The sequence below is a fragment of the Anser brachyrhynchus genome (assembly GCF_964034855.1).
Source record: "Anser brachyrhynchus genome assembly, chromosome: 4".
NCBI classification, from domain to species: Eukaryota; Metazoa; Chordata; class Aves; order Anseriformes; family Anatidae; genus Anser; species Anser brachyrhynchus.
Window position 1 is genome coordinate 49,435,473 of NC_137698.1, and position 25,285 is coordinate 49,460,757.

Below are 25,285 nucleotides of genomic sequence, written 5' to 3' on the forward strand. Positions count from 1 at the left end.
AGCCAGGGTCCATGTGCAGCACCACTGTCATTATGGGCACTGGTATTAGTGTCAGCAGTGTACTTGACACTGCTATTTCTTTTTTCCAAGGGTCTTGACAGCCTTCTCTATGAGCTATACAAGCTTAAATGCTTGAAGTTCCTTCTTCGGTTATGCCATGGTGTGAGTGATGCTTGAGCAGGAAAAAGGGGAAGAAAAATCCTATGCTCGCTTAAAAACAGCCAACTTTACAAAGCTGTCTGCTTTAATGGTACTTAAGGTTATTTTTGATTGAGAAAGGAGCTTTTTCATACTTAACAGCACATCCATTTGAAAAGGAATGTATTTATGAATCTTTCCACATTATTAGCCAGGTAAAACATGCCTGAATACATCAGTTACTGCTATATGTATTTGGCTTCAGTGTAGTCCGTTCAGCCACACAAACAAGTTTAAGATAGCAGTTTTAAACTGTGTTTAAACGTACTAGGTAATATTGTGTATGCCTCTGTCTTAATTCTAAAGGAGTTACAGGAGTTAATTCAGCCTGCTTTGATTAAAATCACTTTATATGTTACCAAGATCCTGGGCTTCGTTACATGTTTTTTACATTTAACGCAAGCGTTACATCACAAGCGTGCTTCCTCAACTTCTTGTGGGAGAAAATTCATTGCTTTATCAGAAAATATCCTATTTTAAATACAAATGTATTGCTCAATTTCTGTTCCCATCTTTTGGTGCTTTAATTGTTCTTTAATTCCTTCCCCACTCAATTCTCCTGCCCTGTTCCAGTAAGGCTGTGGTGTCTGGTTTGTGCCCTCTGCTTACTTCCAGCTTCCTTACTGGGGTGTTTGAGGGTGAATGTGTGGGCACATGCTTGCAGATGTGCATGTATGAATATTTTAGAGAGAGAACAACCTTTTTGCTATCTGAGGGCAGCGTAGCAGTAAAACTTGGAAATAGCCTATATTATCTTAGTTTATTAGTTTATTTTTGAATATTTCCATGTGGCATATTAAGGAAAGGAAGTCTGTCTAAAATATATTTTAATTCTGTGTGTACCCATCTGGAGGTGCTGTGTGTGTTATAAAGCAGAATGACTGTGTTCTTATCATCTGTCTTTACTTACTCTTCGTTTCACTGATAGAGTGGCTCACAGAGACGAGAAAGCGGTTAAGGTATGAAAGGGATGCTTGTTTGTGACTATGAATATGTGAAAATAAACATCTCCCGTGCATAATTTGGACAGTTTTGAGTTTATATTCCAACAGCGTGTCCCTACAGAACAGTTATGGTTTTACAGCCCTTCTTGAGCTAAACTTGACAGAAAATAAATTTTGCTAAACTGCTCCTTTGCCCTTACATTTAGAGTATGCATATGCTAGCATTTTTTCGGTATGCGTGCTATGCAGAGAAAAAAAAAAAGGAAAGTTGCCCTTATTTTTGTATAATTAAACAAGAACAGTCTCCCTTCATTTCACCCTCAGAATACCACTGAGTCTGCTCTTGAGTCTGGACTTTCCTTGACTCTGCAGAGACCAGGTGGAGCGTGTGCGGGTGCTGAGCACCTCACATCGGAGGCAGCGGTGGGTGTGATGGAGGTGGCTCACTAGCGCTGACTTCGGTGTCACATCAGTGTCAGGGTCCTCAACTCCCCATTTTGAGTTTCCTCAACCTGGCATTTGCTTTTCTAAATAACCTGTTTTGTGAGTAGCAACCAAGTGAGATTCAGTGCTCGTTTCATCAGTGCTTATTCCATGAGTATCGATCGCTCTAGTAAATAAACTTTTGCTGTCATTTGTGATTAGCTAGTGTATAGCTGAAAGTGAGGTTGGTTTGAGACTTACTTGTGCTGCTTCCAGATATTGCAAGAGGTTCACTTAAGCTTTCAGGGTTTAGCAATGGCTTGCTCTAGCATCCCAAAAGAGACTTTCTAGCCTCCTCAGTACCAGCTTGCAGTCACTCTGTGGCAAAAGTAGCGATGGACGGGTACTGTAGGATGCATGCTTGGGTAGTCTTCCCATGCCATCTTCTACTTTCTGTGACAGAGCAGGACTCAGGGACACATCCCCTCACTGTGGGGAGGTTGCAGCCAAATGAACCAAGTGCTGCAGTGGGAGGCTTTGGCTGCTGGAGCGTGCTGCTGCTATCAGAGGCACTGCCATTAGGAACGACCCATACTTTGCTCACAAAATGAGATAGCTGGGAAACTACGATGATCCTTCATGGTTTGTGTGCAATTCAGGGTCGAAACAAGGAGTATAACAGGCAAGGGCTACGCACGCATGTTCACAGACACCACTGCATGCGTGTCTTGCAGCACCTTTCTGGAAATAGTCCTGTGTCAAGAATACCTTTCCGTCAGCACCCCTGTGCTGGCAGATTGTGATGTCCTGATGATGGCCTTGTGCAGGTTCTGTGTTTCAGGAACTGCTTGCTCACCTGTGATATTTTCTTCTTACGGGACTAAAATAATTCCTTGGCACAACAGGCTTCTTTGGGAGCAGTCATCTGCAAATGGCAGGAATGACTGACAAGGCACTTTTTTTTTTGCAGTATTGACGATAAATTCTAATAAATAACTAAAATAGGTCAAAACGATATTTTTGCCTCTGTATTTCATGTCACCTCAGGGCAGAGGTGGTTAGATGACTTCTGTATTATTTTTCCTGACCCAGAGCTTGACACAGAGACCTGAGGGCCAAGGTTGTCTGAGGTTTGCCCTGTTCTTCCGATGGCACTAGACTGAAAAAATGAGCTCCAGAAGTAGAACAGCCTTGGGAATATCCTGCCTTGTTGGCCTGCTGCCTCCAAACTCTTCTGTTTTCCCTTCCTTCCCTGGAGCTCCTTTCTTCAATCCCGGGCAAAACTCAGAACATAGCAGGGATGGAAACTGTGCAAACTTCTCATGGGACCGTATTGAGAGACTGCATATGTAGTCAGCCCGCTGCTTTCCTTCATCTCCAGCTCCCTCTGAAAGATCACCAGGACAAGTGGGGCTGCGGACAGAGTGATTGTAGGGTATGGTGGTGTACAAGGTGCTGGCATTCGTGTGCTTTTTCCTTGGCAGGCTGAAAGGATATTGTCCTCCTGGGAGTCCTTTCTGCAGATGCTTCCTTGCAGTATGAAAGAAGGTTGGAATGAATAAGGGAACAGTTTCCAGCAGACTGCTTTTCAAGTTACCAACACTTTGAGGTTTTGAGGTGGTGTTGTGCTTCTGCCCAACCCAGCTGTCTCTCTTCTGCCTGTATCTTTTGCAAGAATGTGTTGTTTTATCCATAAGCGACTGTATCAAATATAACTTTATCTAGGGAAAGGCCTTTTTATTTGAATACCTTCCCAAAGTGTTACTGAAAGATTCCATTTCAGATAGAATTATTTTCATCCTTGTACTGCACGGGAAGTTAGGTGCACCAGCAGTGCAGAAGACTGACAGTAGCCTAAGAGAGTAGAGACTGACTGCTTGTGAAACAGGTGTTGGGGGTCTGGCAGAAAAATTAAGGGAAACAGACAGAAAAAAACATTTGTGAATACATAGGGCTTCCTTTATCGCACTGCATCGGTTGCCTTGATTTATGTTCACAATTGCTATTGCTGCCTTTCCATTTGTCTTTTAAAAGTTTCATAAAGTCCACATAAATTGTAATAAATGTCTGTTAAAATGTTTTGACTGCATTTCTGAGCCCCTGCTCTGCTGTGGCTGACCTTAATAAGAACTGAAAGCCTTCACCATCTGCTGGCACCTCAAAGGGGGACAACCCTGAAGCATGACTCCGTTTAGTAAATGCCTAGAGGCTTAGCAGAGCAAATGTGTTTTTCACATGTTAAAGGATCACCCAATTTTAACTGTTAGAAAAGTTTTGGTACCAGCGATCCCTTTGCAGCTGGAGACAAAAAGGATATTTTCTTGGTTGTTAGCAGAGAGAGCCCATCCTGTGGGCAAAGCCTCTTTCCAAATCCGCACAAGTTCAGATTCTTTTCTCACCTAACTGGTAAGCTGCAGTAGCCACTTGGAAGGTCAGTAAGCCTTTCTTCTACCTGAATTGAGAATTTTTATGGATAAGTGCTTCATGCTGAAAATCAGCCTCCTGACCTGCATGGGATCTGCGGCCCTGGCTGCACTCAGAGGAGAAGAGGGAAAAGGTTTCTTCCCTGGTGTCTTAGGAACAAAGTGTTTCCTTTCTGCTACATTCAGGGGAAAGGCTTGCTTTCAGTGTCTTGTTAGTACTATATCATGTATTTCTGTAGGTTTTGGAGAAAGTCAGTTTCCAGAGGTCTTTTGCAGTCTTCTCCCTTCAACTATATCCATTCAAAAAAGGTGAGGGTGGTTTAGCTTTTTTTTTTCATTGGAATGGGCTCATAATGAGGAAGCGTCTATATAGGACGCTTTTTGGAGACTGAAAACAGAGTTTTGATACTTGTCTTACAAAACAAGGTCTCAATTGTCCTGTCAGCAGAAAGCGGCAGCAGGATGTTAAATAATTGAAAGCAAGGCTGAAAGTGGAATCACTCCCTTCTGTTTCACATTTCTGCATAATTCCTCATCCTTCAATTAAGCGTGGATAAGACGACTGGTGCCCAAACTGTTTATTGCTGTGTCTTTTAGGCAATGCTTCACTACCATTGACTTTTTTTAGGCTTTCTGTATGTCTTTTGCCATAGCAGCAGCAGTGAACATAGTGTCCTGCATGAAAGTGTATTTGAAGAGAGTGAAAATAACACTGTTTTATGATACCAAAGAAAAAAGAAAGCAGGTTGGAAGCTAGAAAAACAGCCTTGATTGGAATGCACAGAAAGGCCTAATTGTTAAACTGACTTTGAAGAACATTTCATCTGATTGTAGAAAGTTGCAGTTCCAGGAGGTCTGTGTATAACGAACTGGCAAACCTCTTTGTCTGAGTGCAGAATCTGATGGGAGCAAATGTCTGCATGAGCTGTTGCTGCACCAGGTGATGCAACTCTTACCTTGGCCATGGAATGGGCAGAAGCCTTGACACCAAATGGGCCAAGGAGAGCTCATGTGCTGCAGCACGAGGAGATGCTCTGGTTTTGATAATCCTGAAGATGGAGGTGTCTTCCTCAGATAACCTTCTCTAAAAAGGGATTTAAGAACAGGAATCTGGAGAAAGTGTGCATGAAAAAGCTCCAGCTCTTAATTAAACTAAAACGTCCCAGCTTTGATTGCCAAAACTTCTAGACTTTTACTTCTAGTTTACTTCTGAGTTCGAAAAAATATTCCTTACGGTGGAGCATAGTTTTATGTGTAATTGATAACTTCTAAACAATAGATTTAGGGGCTCAAGCTGCTGTGTGTAAGTCAGTATAATGCTCCCCAGTTTGTCCTATCATGAGACTTAAGAGCAGAAACAGTAACTACTAGGGCAGACTGAAGTGTGCTGTGAAGCTGAAAAATGGGGATTTACATATTGCCCATGTTTGCATCTTCTCTGCTCTAGGTACTGCTGCTTTAGGGATACCTTCTATTTCACATATGAAGACCTACTCAAAAGTCAACAAGGAAGAATATCCAGTACTACATTCTGTATTTAGCATGTAGAAGATAGACCCACGTTTGGGGAGGTGGAGACACACCAGTGAGTGCATCTGAGCTCAGTTAAATGATAGTGTCCTTAGTGTAGGTGGTTAAAAATGGCCTGAAATGAATCAGCGGTGGCTGGTGCTGCTCTGCATATCTGTTTTGTAGCTGTTACTGAATCACACCCTTTAGTCTTGGCTATGTATTTTCACAAAACAGTGTTTTTAAGGCAGTTTGACAAATAATTTCCTTTCTGGATTTTTGCTTTTTGTTACCAGAGTAACATTAGCTTCTTAATTTTTTTTTATTCCTGGAGACTCACAGCTAACAGTTTATAAAATAGCCCAAGCTTATTAAAATTAGTACGTACAACCCTTTTTTATGGTTTCAGTAATAAAAAACAGATTGTGTGACTTCTGTGGACCCTTGATAACACACATAGTATACGTGAATTGGGCACTCATTCACATGCTGCCTTCACATATCACATGCAGTAAAGTGTGTCTCAGTAAAAAAAAAAAAAAAAAGTAAATAGATACTGAAATAGTCAATGTTCTCAAAACTTAATCCTTGTAACCTCTCAAAGTTCTTACTGACTGTAGTATTTGTACTGAATTTGAAACTGCATTTTGTAGAGTAGAGATACAGAAGCCATATTCAGTAATGCCTTTTTTTGATGTTCCTTGTTTATTCAGCACTGTACTTACTTGTATCTGGAATTTGACCTCAGAGCTGCATGGTCTGAGGTTTGCAAAGGCAGTAAGAAGCAAGACAGGACAAAAAATACCATGCAGCATTACTGAAAGAAAAAGGAAGAAGCGGAAAGCAGGCAAGATGGATTTGTCTGCTCTAGGAACTACTCATCTGCATTACAAGTTCTTACCTTAATGTGGAAGGTCATGCTGGAATTCTAGTCATCACTCTCTCATCTAGGCTCTGAAAGAGTTATGGGAATAAAAGTTAGTCACTTTGACCTCCTGACCTCATGCTTCATCGGGAGTTTCTTGAAATGATGGATAAAACTAAATCACTATTGTTCTTGTTAATGGGGCGAAATATTTTCTTCACTTAGATTTATAACTGATACCTAGTTTTCACAGACTACTTTTGCAATTTGCTTGATAACTTTGACTTTTTTTTTTTAAAGCAGCATTGGTGCAGCAGTGAATTAACTTTCTAGCCTCACACAAATCAGTCATTTGCTTTTCATGTTTCATACCTGACTAAATTGCTAATGTTTAAAATTGCTTTTCCTTTGGGAGATTTTAGCATTTTATTTTTTTTTTTCCGAAAAGATGTAGAACCAATTGAAAAGAATGAGCCTGTTGTAAGTATTGCTAGCTTTGGCGTTTCAGTACTTTGAAATGGCACTTCCTAGGTTTTGATCAACCGAGTATTTCCATTCAGAGTAAAATACATCAATTTGCTGTTTCTTCTCTCTGGTTAAAAAAAACAGTAACTGTCTAAGGAGATCTCTGCATTTCACCTTAGTTTTGACAAAATTTTCTATTATCTTGGAGAGCCTTTTATATAGGGACAGTCTTTGTTATCTGTGTTGATAGCTTGCCAGTAGCACTGAGACCCATGTAGCAAAGGACAAGTGAGTGCAGCCAAGCTGACCCTGGTGAAAGGCCAAGTGCTTTGCAAAGCTCATTTATGTGCTTTTTACAACGTACATTAGCAAACCATGTAAGTTGATATTTGTGGAAATGGAAATCATTAAGGTTGAACTAAGCTGTCCAGTGTCTATCCACTTTCTCAGGAGCATGTGAGTTATCAGAGTTCATTACCTTTAGTCTAGTCTAGAGCTATGTAATTATTATTCTATACTGTTTCTGAAAATGACTCATAGAAGAAAACAGATCCATGGGTAGAGAAACTACAGCCAACTGTGCAGAAAGCAGCCCATAGGAAAGTCTCTGTATGAGAATGCATATCTCTAAAATCAGTGAAGATGATGAAAAAAATAAGTTTCTACTTAGTAAATACAGCAGAGAAGAGTCAGGAGAGGTCTGTGAGGTAGTCTGGAGTACCCTTCTGCTGGAATTTGATGGGTGCCGTGTGGGAGATGCGGTCTTACGGATTCATGCTGGGTGTGTGTTAGGGCTTGAGGTACTTCATACCTTAGAAAATCAGAGACATGATGTCAGTGTTGGAGCACCTCAAATGGCTTTGTCTTCCATGGTGTTGAATGCTCTGTGACGTGAAACGCATTGCATGACCTGGGATTTCTCAAGAAGAGGTAAAAGCACGAATTTGCAGGTCTGCAAACACACGTCCAGGTAAGCGGCAGAACAGGCAGACAATGGATGTGATCGCACAGATATCAGTAACAAGAGTGTGTTTGAATCACATCATCAATCCTCCTGAGCCTCCCTAGACAGAGCCAGCAGGCGCAGCGGCCTGTAATGGGGTGCAGGAGAAGAGCTGCCAGATGAGAGCTGGCCCTATCTCTCCCTGCCCCAGGGTGAGAGGGAAATGGCAGTGCGGGACCTGGTCAGCTAACTCATGACTGCTCTGTGGGCAGGTGGACCACACAGATACCTCAGCATTGCTTGCTGCAGTAATTTGTGTGTTACTCTGCATCCAGGATGTTGGTACCCGCTGATAGCTCTGTGGCATCATTCCTGGTTATTGCGTACAGGCAGCAGATAGACAAATATTCCTTGTGTGCGCCACAACAGGCATGTGCTGCTGACCTCAGGTGTCCCCTTTTCCATTCTTCAGATCATGAGATGTTAATATTACGGTGTTCTTTTCATTTTCTTTGTAGTTTTGGAGTATTCAGCACTTGATTGGGAGCTCTTATTTTTCTTTCTTTGAAGGCTATCAAATGTCCTTGCTTTTCATTTTCCTTTCCACTTTTTGAAGGAAGCTATGACTCTCATGTAATCCCATGACTCCAGGAGTGGGGAAAACACCAAATTTACTGCAAGCACTGGCAACCTCGCAGATATAAAACTTACCTGTAGCGATGGGCCTGAGCATCTATTGTCATACACCCACTTCAGGCTGCTTTCACAGAAGTGAATTTTGCCATCGCAAATACCCTTTCACCATAAAATAGTTATTAGCATAGAGCTGTATTTGCCACAAAGATAAAAACTTGTACTCAGTAAATATTTCCACAGAGATATGCTGTGCTCAGGGAGATGCCTGACTGCGCCGAGCGTGTTCCATGCATACTTTTCAGTTTTTAATAACTGATATTTTAAAACCACAATTCCTTCTTTAAGGACAAAGCATTTTGCATGCCAGTTTTGCGCCGTTAAAATGAATCTATGTAGGTTTTCCAAGAACAAAAAATAGAGACATATTTTTCCACATAAAATCAAAGTTTGTTTTTTCTTTTCGCTTTCATATAACTCTTAAGCAGTTCCATTGATTTTTTTTTCTTAGGATTTTTGAAAAGGGGGGAAAAAGAAACCCAACATTTGGATTAAAACCAAGCATGAGAAATTTCAGCATAAAGGAATTTTCCTATGTATGTTTATAGAGGAGACTAAAAGCTTAATTTTAGTCCTGCGCAATGACCCAGTAATATATTGCCATTTTCTTTTCTTCTGTGCAAATTCAGCAGACTATTGGTTAGTTCTGTGGCTCTTCTGAATGTGTTTTCTCCTTATAGCGATACATCAATGAGCGCGTTGAGAGCTTCTGTTCTGCAGAGAAGGATGCAGAAATTGTGGGAAGATTCTGCTCTCACATCAGATGCAGACATAGACATGGAGTAGTTTTAAGCCCCATACGTTTTAAATGTGGTTGCAGATTTCTGTGGGAACATCAGTTCATTTTTACAGTCCAGCCTGGAAGGTCACAGGTGTCATCAAGAGACTCTCACCACCAGCCGAGGCCCCCAATTGCACCAAGCTGTAGGGTTTAGAGACATGTCTGTCTTGGTTCAAACCTACTGTTCCTGTTATGTTTGTCATGGCACTGAATGAGTATCTTATTTTTAAAAACAGTTATGAAAGATGTGTATGATTCTGATCCAAATTCATGCAGCTCAATTCTCTGTCCTCTGTCTTTATTTCTTCCTTCGCTTTATTAATGGACTGTTCAGAGATCATGATCTCTTCCTCTTATTCCTAGTTCTTACTTCTGTACGAAATTGCAAAATGGTCAGTCGTGCATGGCTTTTGTCTATGCTGTTTTTCACAGGACAGCATTAAATTAGATTAGTAAACTTAAAATGATGTTTACATTATTCAGATTACATAGAGTGCCCTAGATGTGTTTAAATGAAGAACATAACGTGTATTTATTGGAAATTAGTTTATTAACCACAGGAAGAACTCCGCTTTTAGTAAAGGAAATTAGTGTATTGTTTCTGGTCAGCTTGACATTTGGTATTTTAGTAAGCATGTTATCTTAATTTCTTATTCCTAAATCATGTCCATTGTTTGCAAGAGGATAGTAAATATTCCTATGTTTTCATCCTGGTTTTGAGTTTTCATCCTGGTATTCAGTTGAACAAGTAATAGTTTTCCTTGTAACTGCAGCAGATGTTTTTGCTTTTGAAAAACTGCTATTAGATGATTAATCAAATAATTCAGCTTGTCGTGATACCTGAGTGGCAGGTACTGTTTGAATATTTAATTTGATTCAAAAGCATCACCAATATTTTAAAAGAAATGCTATCTTACTCTATGAACTAGTTTAATTTAAAAAATCTTACCCTTCTCTTTGCTGTCCGTGTTTAGTAGCCTTCAAGAACCTAGAGCAAAATGATGCAAGAGCTCTTGCTTTAATTCTGAAATGCACTGCCAGGAGTTCTGCAAAGATAAGACTTGATATAACTGTGATTTTATATCACACTGATCGCTGAAAGAGGAAAAATTGCCTGTTGAATTCCTGTTGCTATACGAGAAATAGCTCAAAGGGGGTCAGTCCTGAAGAAGCCAGCAAGTGCGGATGTGTTGCCTCACAGCCTGCCTAGAGCCCAGGAAGCCTCGGAGGGGTATGTGGGGACTGGAGGCCCATCCATGGTGGGAACAGACTTCATGTGCAAACCTCCTCCTTCCTTCCCTCTGTAGGCACCCAGCAATTGTATCAATAACATCTGTTTCTCAAAATGTACAGAGTACTGCCATATTACTTTTTTCCAGCATTCTTCTAATGTGTAGTATTTTTTTATATGCCAAGTATGTCGAGGCCATAAATACTTTAACATGCAGAAGATGTGCAGCAAGAGAAATATGTCCTTTTGGACGGCTTTCCCCCTTCCCTGCCAGCCCCGCGAGACGGACCTCGGCAGGGGCCTGGATCCCCTTACGTGCCCGAGGGCTGGGCTCTGCCAGAGCATGGGTGGCAGCCTGAGCATCGTGCCACCCACTGCAAGTCCCTGGGGCAGCCCATGCCCTCACCAAGGTTGGAAACTTACTGGTCTGTGCTGCCGCCTCGCCTGGGCTCGCTAATTCCTTTGGAGACTGCCTTGATCTGTCTTGCTCCGCTCACAACTGCTGCATGTGGTGGCAGTGTATTTATAGTGGTATTGTCACAATCTCGGTATGTCATGTTTTCACCTGCACCAGCAAATGTTTGATGGAAAGACTTGCTCAATCAGCATGGAAGAGTGAGGCTGTGTATCTAGCTAACATATCAGATCAATACCGTACATTGCAATACAGTAATATGGATCAGTCAGTCTAAATTATTGAGGAATGTCATAAATAGAATAAAAGGTGTGATATTTGATTGCTCTCACTTTATTTTGATAAAGAACTATGTTGATCTATGCAAGCAGTGACTAGAGGTAAAATAAATGGAAAAAGAGCAAGAAGTAGGTAAGTATTAGGGAGATCCCAGTAGCATTATGAACAGAAGGGGAGCTATACGCTGTTTTGCCAGATTTGTTTTGTACATAAGTAATGGGACTCGTGTATGTATTAAGTTACTTAACTCCAACTATCCGCACAAGTCTCACCAAACTGAGATTTATGACTTGTGCTGTAAGGGTGTTAGGAGGATGGCTGAGTTAATCATTTTTGGTACAGAGCACTGCTGTGGACAGAGACTACAAAACAATGATGCTTTGGGAAGGGAGAAAAGGCTTTATCCACAAAATCTTTTATCTAGCAGGAAAATGCATCTGTGCGGTCAGAAATGTATCTGTAGGCATTCTGCCACAGACTTTAGCCCTCGCAGATGATGGACATCCTTTTTTAGTATCAGTCATATGTGATTCTGTGCTAGTTTAATAGATGAGGCCATGGTGCTATACAAATGTGCTTCTATTTGCCTGTCCTCTTTAGTGACAGCATTTATTCTGATACTATTTTTTAAAATTGCTATTACTGTTTTATTTGTATGGCACATTCTTTAGCTAAAATTTGTATCCCTTTTTCCTATGGTGTCAGGACTTGGCTGTGTATGTCAGTGATATGCAGCTGTTCCAGCAAGGGTTAGTGGCTTGTCCTGTATTTATTTAATAGGTGCGATACTTGTTGTGATTGCTTTACACAGCACCTATGATCAGGTAAATCACCTCGCTGAGCTGCCCCACCAAAAGCTGGTGTCAGGAGTGGCCTGCTTGTACTGCAGCACCTCATGCCAGCTGGTCTTTGTCTCTGCTTTTGTCAGGAGCTGGCTGGCCTTTCCCCATGGTCAGCAGTGCATGGCTGTGGTGTGATAGACCAAGCAGACAGAAGGGACTCTTGCAAAAAAGCTAAGGCCAGCCATCAGCACCACATTCACCAGGATTTGTCAGAATCTCAGCCCAATTCCTGCCTCCTTGCAGGAATCCAGAGTCATGCCCACTGACAGAAGCCAGGGGAAGTGAGTCAATTCACAAGCCAGGGGAATTATCCTGCCACGTTGTGTGCGTAGCCCTGATGTATCTATGTGTACGGTTGCACCTTTTTGTGTTTATGTCCTTAAGCTTCTCAAAATTTGATCCTCCCCAGCCTGTCTCCATGCCTGGGCACATGGGTCCCTGTCTGCACAGCAAGGGGTGCACGTGGGCCTCTCAGGTTTGCAGGTTAGCTGGTCTGCCCAAATTTTGAGATCAGGTGCCTGTCTGCAGCAGAGGCTCAAAGAAGACACCACCGGCCATGTACCATGAGGCAACCGCCTGCACTCGTAATGCTGAGCTAGCACAAGGTAATGCGGTGTGATGTGTTTTGTTGTGCGCTCTTACCAAAATAGATGTGTTCGTGGTGCACGAAGACATTCTGGAAAATAACACTTCAGTTGGTAGTTGTGAACTGAAGAGGGACATCATCGGGCGAACTGTGCAACTTGAGAAATGTCTAGAAAATGTCACTCTTCTTACCTTGCTTAAATGTTTTTAAAGAAACCTGGAGGATCAGTTGATTCTTGACAAAATCTGCGTGTCATGTCGCATGAGAAATAATATCCGCACAGTGCACTGAAGGTATAACCCTGGAGCTACACATGTAGGAAACTTATAATCAATTCCCACCTACTGTAGCTCTGTTTTGGTGGAGGCAGGCAAAGGGAAATGTGCTGCAGGCAAAGCATCCTTCTTTGCTTTTATTTTTCTTCCAATAAATCAACCAGTGTTCAGCGCGGCTCCAAAAAGTTTTCATCTTTGGATTAAAAAAGTGAGCAGCAGGTAGCTGTGACGCAGGTTTTGCACAGTCATTGAACTGAACACACCTTAAACTAACAGAGAGGGTGAAAGGTAGTAGTGTTTTTTGCGCTGAATCTGTGTTTTTAGACGAGGCAGCACCTTTTTTATAAAAGCATGTTTATATCGACTCCTTAAGAAGTTTAGACTAGAGGGCTGTCTCCAGAAACTGCCCCCCTCCCCTTTTGCCAAGTCCCATATGTTTGTCTTGGCAGGATGCAGTGTCTGCTTGGCGGGTGCTGGGATATTAAATTGAGGGAACACAGAGCTCTTGATGCTTTTCAATGGGGCTTCTATTTAGTTAGCGGCAGGATAGAGCTGTCAGCCACCTGCAATTGTCCAACCGGGAAAAAGGGAGAAATAAAAGGGGTGGGGGGAGAGCCCTGTAAACATTTTCCAATTTTTTGGATACAATAGTCAGAAGAAAGCATTTTTAAGGTAGCAGCTTTGTGTTGGTTCACTTTTCATTTAGTTCCATATGTGCAACTGTTCTGAGTCCTTCTGCTGTGGTTCTGGCTTCATCGGCATTGGTGGTAAGCGAAACAAATGAGGTCGCTAGCTCAGACTACTTGGGTTGGCACAAGCAATACTCATTTAACTTATCACGTGTGGAGAATGTGTTAAGAGATTTTGTTAAGAGCCGAACAAGCAATTTGTGGCTCGAAGTGAGAATAGATCCAGATGTTCCAATTCTGACACTTATGAATACTGTGCATATTTCTGCATTTCGTTCTGAAGGCATGTGCATGGTGATGGATTCATTTGTTTTACTGCGTAGGAAACCGAAGTGTTGGATTTCCATCTTGGTTACTCTTAGATAATGCTGGTGGAAGGCAAACTAGACTTGGCGTATGTACTGTCCCTTTTTGCTAGATAGCAACACTTTTGGCATTCGTACAAGAGAATGATACTCATCTTCTCTCAGACAAATAAAGCCTCCTTCCTACCCCATCAAATGCTTTGAAGGAAAAAATATAAAGATTTGGAGAAATCTCCAGAGGGAATGGGGAAGGAGTAATTTTTTTGTATTTTTGCACGCTTGAGCAGTATGTCAGCGTTTGTCTTTATTCTTTCTTTGGCTTGCTTTTTGTTGGTATCTTATTTCTCTCTCATTCAATAAGAGGATGTGTGAAGAGTCTGTTTGCCTGTACTGTTCTACTTGAAGAAACACCTTGTTTTTGGAGATGAGAGGCATACAAGGTGAGACAGGAGGGCTGATATGTAGCATTGACTGATACCTTGCCTAAGAGGTTGTGTATTTTTCACGTGAAAGAAGAGTTTCCTTCCCCTGTTTTTAAGGACAGATGTCAGGATGATGGAGGAACTGCCTCCTAAGCAGGTTTGTCAGCTCTTGAAGACAAGCTGCACACTTGATAGCTGTCACGCAGGCTCGCCAAATAGTGAAGTATGTACTTAGGCAGTTCTATAAATATTTGGGCCCTACTCCCCTGACCTTGGGTAGTTAATAGTCCCTTTGCTCCCACTCAGATGACAATTGATCTGAACAGTTGTGGGCTCCAAAGGTCCTATCACACTTTTTACAGACAACACGTCACTGTGTTTCCTGATGTCCCCACAAATGTCCTCACATTGGATTTAGATCTTATTCTTTTAATCAAGCAGATGAGTCATCCTCCTTAGCATGGTCTCCCCAAAAACAGGGGAAGCTGATTGTGCAGGTAGTTTTCCCCTTTCCTGCTGAATTCTTAGCTGTCCTTGGGCTGGAAGGTAACTGTCCTCGCTCTTTTGCACATGGCTGCTTCCCTGTGTGCTGTAGTGAGAGCTGTTACCTTCTCATTTCCACTTCCCTCCTAGGTAGAGTCCAACTGAGTAGCCTCTTCTCGTTACTCCATATTTGCAACTGTAAGCTACCGAAGGGTCCAAAGTTGGAACTTTCCTCCAGAAGGAAGGTGATTTTTGCATCCTCAGATCCCTGTGCTTATGGCTGATCTTTTTCTTCATGGTCTGAGCATTTCTTATCGAGGACTATTACCACAGCCTGATTTCATAGAGGCAGCCTCCTTCTGCTGAGCAACTCCAGCTTGCTTTTTAATCTGCTTCTTTTATTATTGACAGCCCACTCCATTTAGAGATGAAAGCAGGGCCTCAAACATGATGGTAAAATTCAATTTTGTAAGCTTTTAATCTCTTCTTTTTGAAATCTTCACACTACGGACGCAGTATGTGGTATTTCTAAGTTGCTCTTTATATTACAGGAGAGTATAAGTATCCTAAGCTGGATAAAAGATGCCTGTAATACAAATGAAGATTGTTATGTAGCAAAATGCAGTGAAGCTCTATTGATCATGTATCCCTCATGGTGCAGTGTAATCAATTATATATTGGATGACTGACTTTTTTAGATCACAAAGTTTTATGCCTCGGGTACAGATAAAGTAGGTCTGTAATGTGTATTCAGCTGGAGCAGTTGCCATTTTGCTAAAAGCCTATATAATAGTTAGTGGTGAGAAAGCTACACTGAGTAGGTAAACATTTGATTTTAGGATACCAGGAAGGATTTTATCTCTCTGTTCACTGTATTCAGTATAGCGCAAAACTCTGTGTGAAAGTAATTGAAAGCAGACAATAAAGCATTTAATCAAGGAGTGTGAGCTCATACAGAGGAATACAAAGCTAGTCAGCATAGCATGGCATGTGTTTGTGTACTCAGTATCATCACAAGAGAGTGGCATTTGATGTTTATCTGCTGAAGACCCACTTTAGCACCAAGTGCACCACTGAACAGGTATTTGCACCCAGTCTCCAGAGCTAACTCTAACCTATTAGACCTGGTGTATCCAATACAATGCAGTGCTGTTTGTCGTCAACTGGCAAAAAACTTTGACTAAAGATGTAATCCCAATTAACTGCCAGAAGAATACTTACCTATTGCTCCTATCTTCCACTAGGGAGGGGATAAAGGACAAAAAAAAAAAATTATAATAAAAATAGAGGTTTTAAGTCTGGAACAAGCCTGGAGACAAAGGAGTTGGTTAGAAAAGTCTGAATGGAGCACAGAGAGCAGGTATAGTGTGAGAAATACTCTGTCCTTGAGAGGGACATTTAAGAATGTGATCTTTTCTTTCTCACCTAAGTAAAAAAAAAAAAAGTATATATATATATGTATATATTTTTTTTTTTTTAAGAGAGAGAAAGAGAAAGAAAAGAGGGAGAGGGGGAGAGAGAAACCTAATGCGAACAGCCTTCAAAAGCAGCTTGGCAATATCAGTGCTCTTATTCTACACTTGACTCCCACGCATGCCACATTGGTCTGGGAGCAGCCATGTCACAATCTGTAAATACTTCAATATTGTATTTCTGGCTTGCTTAAGGCAGCCTTATACGTTCAGTTCCCTCACTGTTCAAAGCTGGCCTAGGAGAAATAGCTGCTAATTAATGCCTCTGTTCCCCAGAGTATCATGTCAACGTTTTAAAAATTACTTCTGCATAGTACAAAGGCACTAGGGGCAAGTTAAGAACATAAATGGTATATTACCTTTGCTGTGGCTGATTCATTATGTCTTAGATAAAATGCATGCAACTCCAGGGTTTTCAAAATATAGATAACAGCTGAAATCTAATATTGTGAAGGTAAGTAGATACATAGATGAAAATAATAGTAAAACCACAAAAACATGGGGATGAAAGCATTCTTCACTGAAAGTGATCAATGTATTACATATTCACTGTCTTTAAAGTCAATGGAAAAATAGTTAAACTGGTTTGAATTCAGCTATAATTCATTGTCATTCTACTTAAAAATATGTGGTGTTAGTGATATCAAAATGGGCGGCACAAAAACCCCTGAGGCTGAAAGTATGTAGTGCTCCTGGTGATCACGATGCTGGTGTCCAGATGTCTTCCTCAAGAGCAGAGCAGGAAGATGTCCGTGTTACTGGCTTCTATTTCCAGTAGCAACTCATTTACAGACAGTGTCGGGAAATGCATCCTGAACCTTTACAGCCCAAACTGAAAAATGGAAGACTTCTCCCAGTTGTATCCTTTAATATTTCTTTTTGTTTGTTTGTTTGTTTGTTTGTTTTTGTTTTTTTTTTCTCCCCAACTTTGAGCCCTTCTGATTGAAACCTAAAGCTTGCAGGTTTATGTCCTTCAGGAGTCAGCTGTCTCTGCTGAGCATGGCTGGATGGGGGTGCTGCCAATAGCTGGTCTAGCTGGAGATTTGTAGAGAAAAAGCAAGAGTGAACTCTTTCCCAGGAGGGGTTTATGTGACACTCGGTCACTGAAACCTCTGCTCACGCTCTCGGTGATCAATACACTGGTGTTTTCTGATGAGCAGCATAGTACAGTCACCCTGCTCCCCTCTAAGTGTTCCTTGCTGCTTAGGTTAAGTGGTGTGGCCTCTCTAAGGAAACGGAGTTGGAAGGAGCGTGCAGGCAGGCCAGCGCTGCATAGCTATGGTTGTGTTGGCCCTGCTGCTACCAGGGAACCGCTCACCTTCTGCAGCACGGGGTATTGCACCAGGCCTGGGTTCCTGCTTACAAAGCTCCTGGGTTGCTCTAGGGAAGAGGCACCGCATTGTGTTTTGCTTTCCCTGCTCTTTCCCTTGGAGCCCACGGTGGCCACTGCTGTATGAGATCCAGGAAAATCTGTGAACTGGTGCTTGACTGTCCTGGAGCCCGACTCCTTGTACCGACCTCCGTTCATTCACATTCCCAGTTCACCAAATGCTCTGCACTCGGAATTCCATTAGCAAGAAAGCAGTACGTGCTGAAGCTGTTAGAAGATCCGACGGAGGCTGGTAACACAGTATGCCTACTTGGATCTGCTCTAAACATGGACTCCTTGAATCATTTCAGTTGTTTGGTGTTTCCCATTAAAGATTCTGTGCTCTTTCCAAGCATTTATACGTAGATGGTTGTAATACTTGTTTCCTATTGACAGCATGCCTGTAGTGTATTTGGTATAGATCAGCATCTACTGATGGGTCAGGTATCCTTCCATGCTAGACGCTGTAGTGACACAGCACGTGAAGGTAACTCCTGCTTGGAAGAACTTACAGATTTCAGTGAGAGATAGCAGGGAACCAATGCAGGTAGGGCAGGAGGTGGGAACAGTGAGACACTATTGATGAGTACAGCAATAGAGGTCTTAGCACTACAGTAACATAACTTTTGTCCTACATTTTCATGGGCAGTTAGGCAAATGAGTGTTTTGTAGAGGGATCTGTATGAAAAAAAAAGAAGCTGTGGCTTTCATTTTTGGAAACACCATTTCTCCAGTAGATGAGGACAATGAGAAGAAAAAAAGAACCAACTTGCGAACAGAGGTGGGCAGTGGAGACTGGCATCAAGAAGTGAGTGCATTAACTGACCTCTAGGTATTCACCCTGCAATGATAGGTAGGATGGGGATACTGTCACAGGTTTATTTTGTAAAATAAATGCTCTGTAGGTTTTAACAACTCAAAGCATTTCCTACTCTCCGGTAACGCTCAGGAGCGAGTATTAGGAACACTTGATTTGATAATGGCTGATACTGTGACTCGGCTGCCTTGCTGAACAAATGCTTTCACTTTCTGACATTTGAGGGTGGGCTTTTCAAAACACACCTGAGAATTAAACGACTTGCCCTCCTTGCAAACCACTAGAAATGGGGCATTTAACTTCCTAAAATACTTTTGAAAATCCCACCCGTAATGTTTACTCAAATATTGAAGTTAAATGTATCCATTCTTAAGGGTCACTCCACAGTTCTCTGTTGTACTGCTCTGAATGAATGGTTCTTTCCTCTCTTGCAGCTAATACCCTATGCATATTTATACAGAATCATGTTCCCCCTTAAATGCTGTTGATTTTGGCTCAGCGACTCCTTATTTAACCTGCCTTTGTGGGCTAGTTTCTCAAGGCTTTATATCATTTGTAATTCCCTTATTATTATCGTCTGTGTCTTTTTGCATTTGAAAAAAATCCCCCAGTTTTCTAGGTTTTGTTTTATCAGGATCTTCCAGTAAGAACACGTCCTCTGCTGTCCTCTGGGAAATCCTCCTGGGTGGGCTGCCTGTGCCACACTGGATTTGGCCTTGCTCCCAGTCACCTTTTATTACGAACTCAGATGGGACCTGCTCCTGCATCTGCTTAAATCGGCAGAAAGGCTTTCCCTCGATTCGCTATGCACCATTACTTCTGGACTGGGGAGGGCGGCGAGGAGAGTTGCAGGGATGATGTGGGTTACTGGTCAGGAGTCAGCTGAAGACAAAGTTATAGATATTAGGCAGCAGCGGGGGTGCAGAGAAGGTGCTAAACAGAACTTGAGCCCGTTTCCCCTGTAGTACCCTTCAGTGGAGGGGTATTTGCTGCCCTTTTAAAAGTGGGAGAAGTGTCTGGAAAAGGCTGAGAAATTAATCCACTTCCCCAAGTCTCAGTCAGGGTTGAAGTAGTGCTGAGAACAGGCGGGTTTATTTCCAGGCCTTCTCAGTCACTGTGCCACAAAGGCTTCTTTTTGCTTTTGGTAGCTTTGTTGTGTTCTTGTTTTCACATTTTAAGACTAGTGAGGACAGTTCTAGATAAACTTAACAGAAGCACAGATTTCCAACTGCATCCTTCAGTTGATGGAAATGTTGAACATTACTAATTTGTAAGAAAAAGTAGTAAAATTAATAGCATTCCAAGATTTCAGACTGTGCTTTCCTGTATTGCTCCATAAATGTGCTTTTGTGGAAAAAAAAATTCCACTACATACTTCTTTCTTGAAAATCCACCACAATCTTTTCTCCAAGTGAGCCTTTAAAAATATGTGCTCTAAACACCTGCTTGCTTTTCTGGCTGGTAGGGAAGAAAATGCTGGGTTGACAGTAGAGTTTACAGTGAAGATTCACTTGGAAATGTAATACCTGCTTATGTCCCTCTTTCTCCATTCATTTGGAAAACTTGAAACTCTTTATTGATGAAATTTTGGAGAAAAAAACACAGAAGGGAAAGAAAGCTGGATTTTGCATTCACACTTGAGTGTAGGCTGTTAAAATGCACCAAAACTGTTCCTGTTGGTTCTACATTTCATTTTCCAATGAAAGGAAAAAAAAAAAAGGTTATTTATAAAAATGTGTTGTCTGTTGGACACAGAACGTCATTATAGTAATTTTAACTCCTATGTACTCAGTGTCAGACAGAGCGTGTTAATATTTATACTGTTTGTTGTAGTAGTAAAACATAGCAAGGGTGAGTATCTCAAAACTGGGTAAATTCTGTATTCAAAAGTAGATGAAAAAACGTATTGAACTTTCACACAAGTGATAAAAAATCAAACCTGCAAATGAAGCAGAGTATAAAACAAGGCTGAGAAGTGTGGAAGGGATGAGGAAGAAAGTCAGTGAGTTATGTTGTTGAATAAAAACCAAGTGTGTTCCTACTAATATAACTTTTTTTTTTTAAAAAAAAATCCACATTCAGTTTTCCTTCCTCAGCCCTTTAGGTTTGGCCCTCTGACGACAAAGCCACAATTGCCTGCTTTCCACTGTAATTCTTCCTTTCTCTCTTGGGACTGTGGGGAACACCGTTCTTCCAAAAAGCACAACGCTGCATGTGGTAAATGGTCTGTGTATGCTGCCTTCAGCCTCTGCGAGCCATTTGACACTGTGTATTTTTAATTAACTTCCCTGCTGCGCCAGGGGGAGGTTGTGACTTGTACTGGAGGTCAGGTCATTGGCCTTGCTCTGGATCTGTGGGAGTTATCGTTCGCTAGGAAACCCACGTTGCTGATGACCAGTCTGAAATCCGGCCTTTTAGCTCCATTTGCAAATTTTGCAGAGCAATTGCATCATGTTTATTCGTGATTGTGGGCCTGAATCTCCTCAAAGAAGTTCCAATCCACGGAAATTAATGGAGTTATCATCTTCTATGTGACCGAACAACAGGTAGAGATAAGCCATCTGTCTGCATAAATACTCATCTCTAACAACTGGTTAAAAAAAGAAAGTCGGTATGCACTACCCTTTGATTGAAGCGGCATCTAGCTAGGAAAAGGGGCACAACCTGATCCTGTGTGTGATTCCAGATATGTGCCAAGGCAAAAGAGACTGCGCTGCATCTTCTACAGAAAAATGGTGTGTGCTGCAGTAATTGTGCCAGATAACAAGCAGCCCTGTGCTTTGTAGATTTAGATGCTAGTCTCTTCTGCCAGATGCCTTTGCAGGGAAAGGGATCTTTGTGCGTGCTGTTAATCTCAAAATATATACTTCTTCAGTTTGCATTTTTTTCTCATGAACCATGATTAGTTTAGCAGGATTAGGTGAAATAGGTTGTTCACTTGGGGTACTTCTCTTATTAATTAGTAATTAGACTTGTAAAATAGCTACTGTTTCTATCTGATATTAATACAGCAGGGTTACCAGTATCTGTGAAGTTAGTAGGAGTCTTTTCAGGCGTAGATAATGACTTGGAGCTTAAGGGGGGTGCAGTGTCTTAGGTCTGTCAGTGTGTTTTATGGAGAGTTGTAAAAATGGAAACTACTTGATGCTTGCAGATTATTCTTATATTCCTTTCACAGAAAGGCACACCCATTCTCAAAAATATAATTGTGGGCTCTGCAGATTTAACACAGACAAGAAGCATACACATTAAAGCTGGAAAGTGAAGCCAAGCTTCACTTCCTCACTGAGGACTTCGGATAGAACTATGTTCAACTCATAGGCAACAGCTTCATAGAGCACTTTTTTCCTTCTTTTCTTCTTTTTTTTTTTTTAACCAAAAAGTCTTTATGCCAAGATAAGGTCTTATATCAGTAACATAGCAACTGTGCATACAAAACTTAGTTCTGCTTAGAGAAATGCCAAGCAAATAAGCCATTAACATGCTAAGGAGCCTTGTTAATTCCCAGTCTAATTATGTGTACTTACATGAAAAAATGACTTGTGATGCTAACCTGAGTTATTTCTACCAAAGATCTCACTTCTTATTGCTATTCATGTAATGAAAAGAAAGGGAAAATACAGTATTTAGATTTATGCACTTTAGCTAATATTTGAAGAAGTTATTAACTGAAAAAGTACGTAGATGTAAGAAAAAGCATGGAGCATGTAAAGCTTGTGGTGCAGTACCATTTGTGCCATTTTGAATACCTTGATTAAAATATTCATTTTTATACACTGTTACATAGTTTCATAATTCTGTCTACTTGTATCTGACAAATTATGTAAGTTTGTGCAGAAAATGACTCTGGCACCCTGCAGTCCCACTCTGCCCTCAATGCCACCTCCTCTGCCCCTCAGCAGGGAAGAGCCAAAATGGACAGGGACAGGGCTGCAGAATCGTCTCTTCCTGTCCGCTCCCTCGACAAAGGGACAGGCACCCCTGTCAGGAGGATCTGGTGGGGATCAGGGAGAAGTACCCTGGGAGCCATCCCCATATCATCTCCTTGCGAGAACAGCATTGTATAAAAATAAGGCCAGATGGGTAATGCTTGTCAGTAGTTGCTCTGCTGCATTTTATATACAGGTTCATGTTTTGTAAGTTAATCCCTTTGAAAACAGCTTGCAGATTGCTCAAAATGTGTATCCCATTGGTGTTTTCCACTGTCTTCAAATACTCTGTACCTGATTTTCACCCTATGTGATGTTCCCACTTTTACTGGCTGTGTCGGAAGGAGTGCGGTCCTACTGCTCTTAAAGGCAGCTTCAGAATTGAAGGCCTTCACTAAGGGTTTCCCAAGTGACTGTTACCTTGAGCGTGTTGCCAGATTTCCTTCTCCGTTATTTACTGTGATTTATATTCAAATACTGACAAAGAAATTTTCCCTCCTGAGCTTGAGTCTCTTTTCCCTTAGACTGGACTTAGGCAGGTGTGACTACTCTGATGAGTGTAATTGTGGTAATCACCAGGATCAATCTGCCTTCTCTGTAAACCTGTTGCACAGCTTTTTCGGGCGGAAGACATAAAAAGAAAATAGTCTGAAGGATCATCAATGGCTACATGGTTACAGGACGGAGCAATATGCATTTAAGTAGGAAACCATATGGCTTCTACTGATTTTAATGAAGTAAAATGAAGGGTCTGAGCCATGAGAGGTTCAGAATACTTATGAGTTCAGGATTTGCAGCACATAGTGCTCAGCATACTGTACATGGGTTACAAATTAACTGTGTATAATGTGCAAGTGATAAACTCCTCTGTGACTTTGGTCTTGGTTGTGTTTTTGAGGGGGTAATGTCTCATACCCATACAAGATTTTAACTTAATGCCTTTGAACATGGGCCTCAGGCAGATGAACAGCATCAGAATGCAGAGGATATCGCCTCTGGCCAGGAGTCCAGAGGAACTACCAAAGTTCCCAGCAGTAATTTGATTCTTACAGTACAGTAATATGCTGAGTGTTTTATAATTCACTCCTCTTGAGATTTGTTTTTAAAGCATCAGGCCAGGCCTTTGGGCTCTCAAATGACCTATGTGTGTGCTTTCTCTCTTCCTCACCAGGCTGGAATGATAAGAACTGATAAGGATGAATACTTCATTGAGCCTTTGGAAAGAGGAAAACAAATGGAAGAGGAAAAGGGAAGAATCCATATGGTGTACAGGCGATCAGCTGTAGTGCAGCACACTGCTGATATGCTCCCCGATGTCCACACAGAAGGTACAGTACACCTGTGTGCTTGTTTACAAATCTCTTCCAGGTAACTGTAGCCTACTGTAGCTTTTGAAAGAGGCAGTTTTGACTGAGCTGTTTGAAAAGACACTGTTTAAATATTTTGATGAAATACGACATCAGTGTCAGGTACACAGTTTCTCTGCCAAGAGCAGTACTTGTGCATGCATCTAGGAGGTCAGAACCTAGCCATGTGGTGTTCCCTTCAAGAAATGCTGCAAAATGCTTGTGGTTTTTTTTTTTTTTTTTTCTTCCTTAAGCCAAAGTTTGTACAGATTTCAGCTGAAACAAGTCTGAGCTCTGCCTAATTTGTTATGGTGTTGTGGGACATGACATGTTAATAGAAATGCTCACGTGACTTCAGTATTCTAAGTTGTTATTAAGGCTTGCTTGTCTATACAACTTCTGTTTAAAATCTGGGTCTTATTTATTTCCAAGTATAGCTAAATTGTGCCAATGACTGATAACTGTTTTCCTACTACTACTGGCTGCAATTAATACAGTTTGAAAGCAATTGTCTTGATCGAATATATCCTTTGACATATCCAAGAGTTCTGCTGGGTCTTAAAGGTCACATAGTTGATCCACCTGAGAATAATTACCATGTGGTTCAATCCATTCCATGTTTTTTTCCCTTCTTTTTAATATTCTACAAATCCTTACAAGCCATTGCATTGCGAAGTAAATGTTGAATTTCTGGATGCTATGGATTAAAGAGCAGCTCCTCTCCCTTTCAGCAGTTTGTCTTCTTTCAGCATCTCTCAGCTTCTCAGATTCCTCTTTGTACTTCCTTGTGTTCATATGTTCTTGCAACTTAAAAGGGTTTGAGAACAAGTACAACACCAGAATTAGAACTAGATACAAACATTAAACAGAGAGGAGTTAGCACTCCCTCATCGTCAGTCCTCAGGGGCTTAAATTATTTGGTGTGTTTCTGCAGTCCTGTCTCTGAAAAAGTAGGTAGGAATTGCCAGTCATTTCAAATAAAATCCTGTCACGCTTCTGTTACCTTATCAGAAGGCAAGACCACGCTGCTGACAGCAGTATGGCATGACACTGTCACAGCAGGCTCGGAGACCAGCAGCAGTCTGTACCATGCAGGCTAATCGACCTAGCTTTACTCTGAGCTCTGTGCTGCCAAAGGTACTTTGCTTTTGGTACCCAAATGAGGTCATTCAAATGTAGCTCATGCACCTCTGTCATATGATTGACTGAACAATGCCAAAAAAGCTTTTATGGTAGTGACAATGGGTTCAGTGCTACGTTTCTACCTTGAAACCACCTTGTCGGTTAGGCTGGCGGAGTCAGACTGGTCACACCACAGTATGATTTTGATGATGGAGCTTCTGGATGTGCTTCGGTCAACACAACATCTTGTTCCTCTACCATTTTTCATGTGCTCACAGACTTTATATGAACTCATGGAAGCCTTTGCAAATTTCAGGTAGCTATGACACGAGGAAGGTTAGCAGGAACACATGATAGCCGAGGCAAAGTATTCACAGCTCCGTGGAAGAATTTGTAAATTGCAATTCATAATATATGTAGATTAAGGAGACAGTGAATGCTGAGTCCTGCCTGAGAGTC

At 41.5% G+C, this 25,285-nt stretch overlaps 1 protein-coding gene across 3 annotated transcripts in view; it reads left to right on the forward strand.

The window, feature by feature from the left end:
• Positions 1–25,285, forward strand: part of ADAMTS3 (ADAM metallopeptidase with thrombospondin type 1 motif 3) — a 160,197-nt gene that overhangs the window by 53,846 nt on the left and 81,066 nt on the right. For all 3 annotated transcript variants that reach the window (XM_080591577.1, XM_080591578.1, XM_080591576.1), the window contains one exon: positions 23,530–23,686. In XM_080591577.1, the coding sequence (XP_080447703.1) occupies positions 23,536–23,686 (151 nt within the window). In that variant the 5' untranslated portion in view covers positions 23,530–23,535. The remainder of the gene's footprint in view (positions 1–23,529; positions 23,687–25,285) is intronic.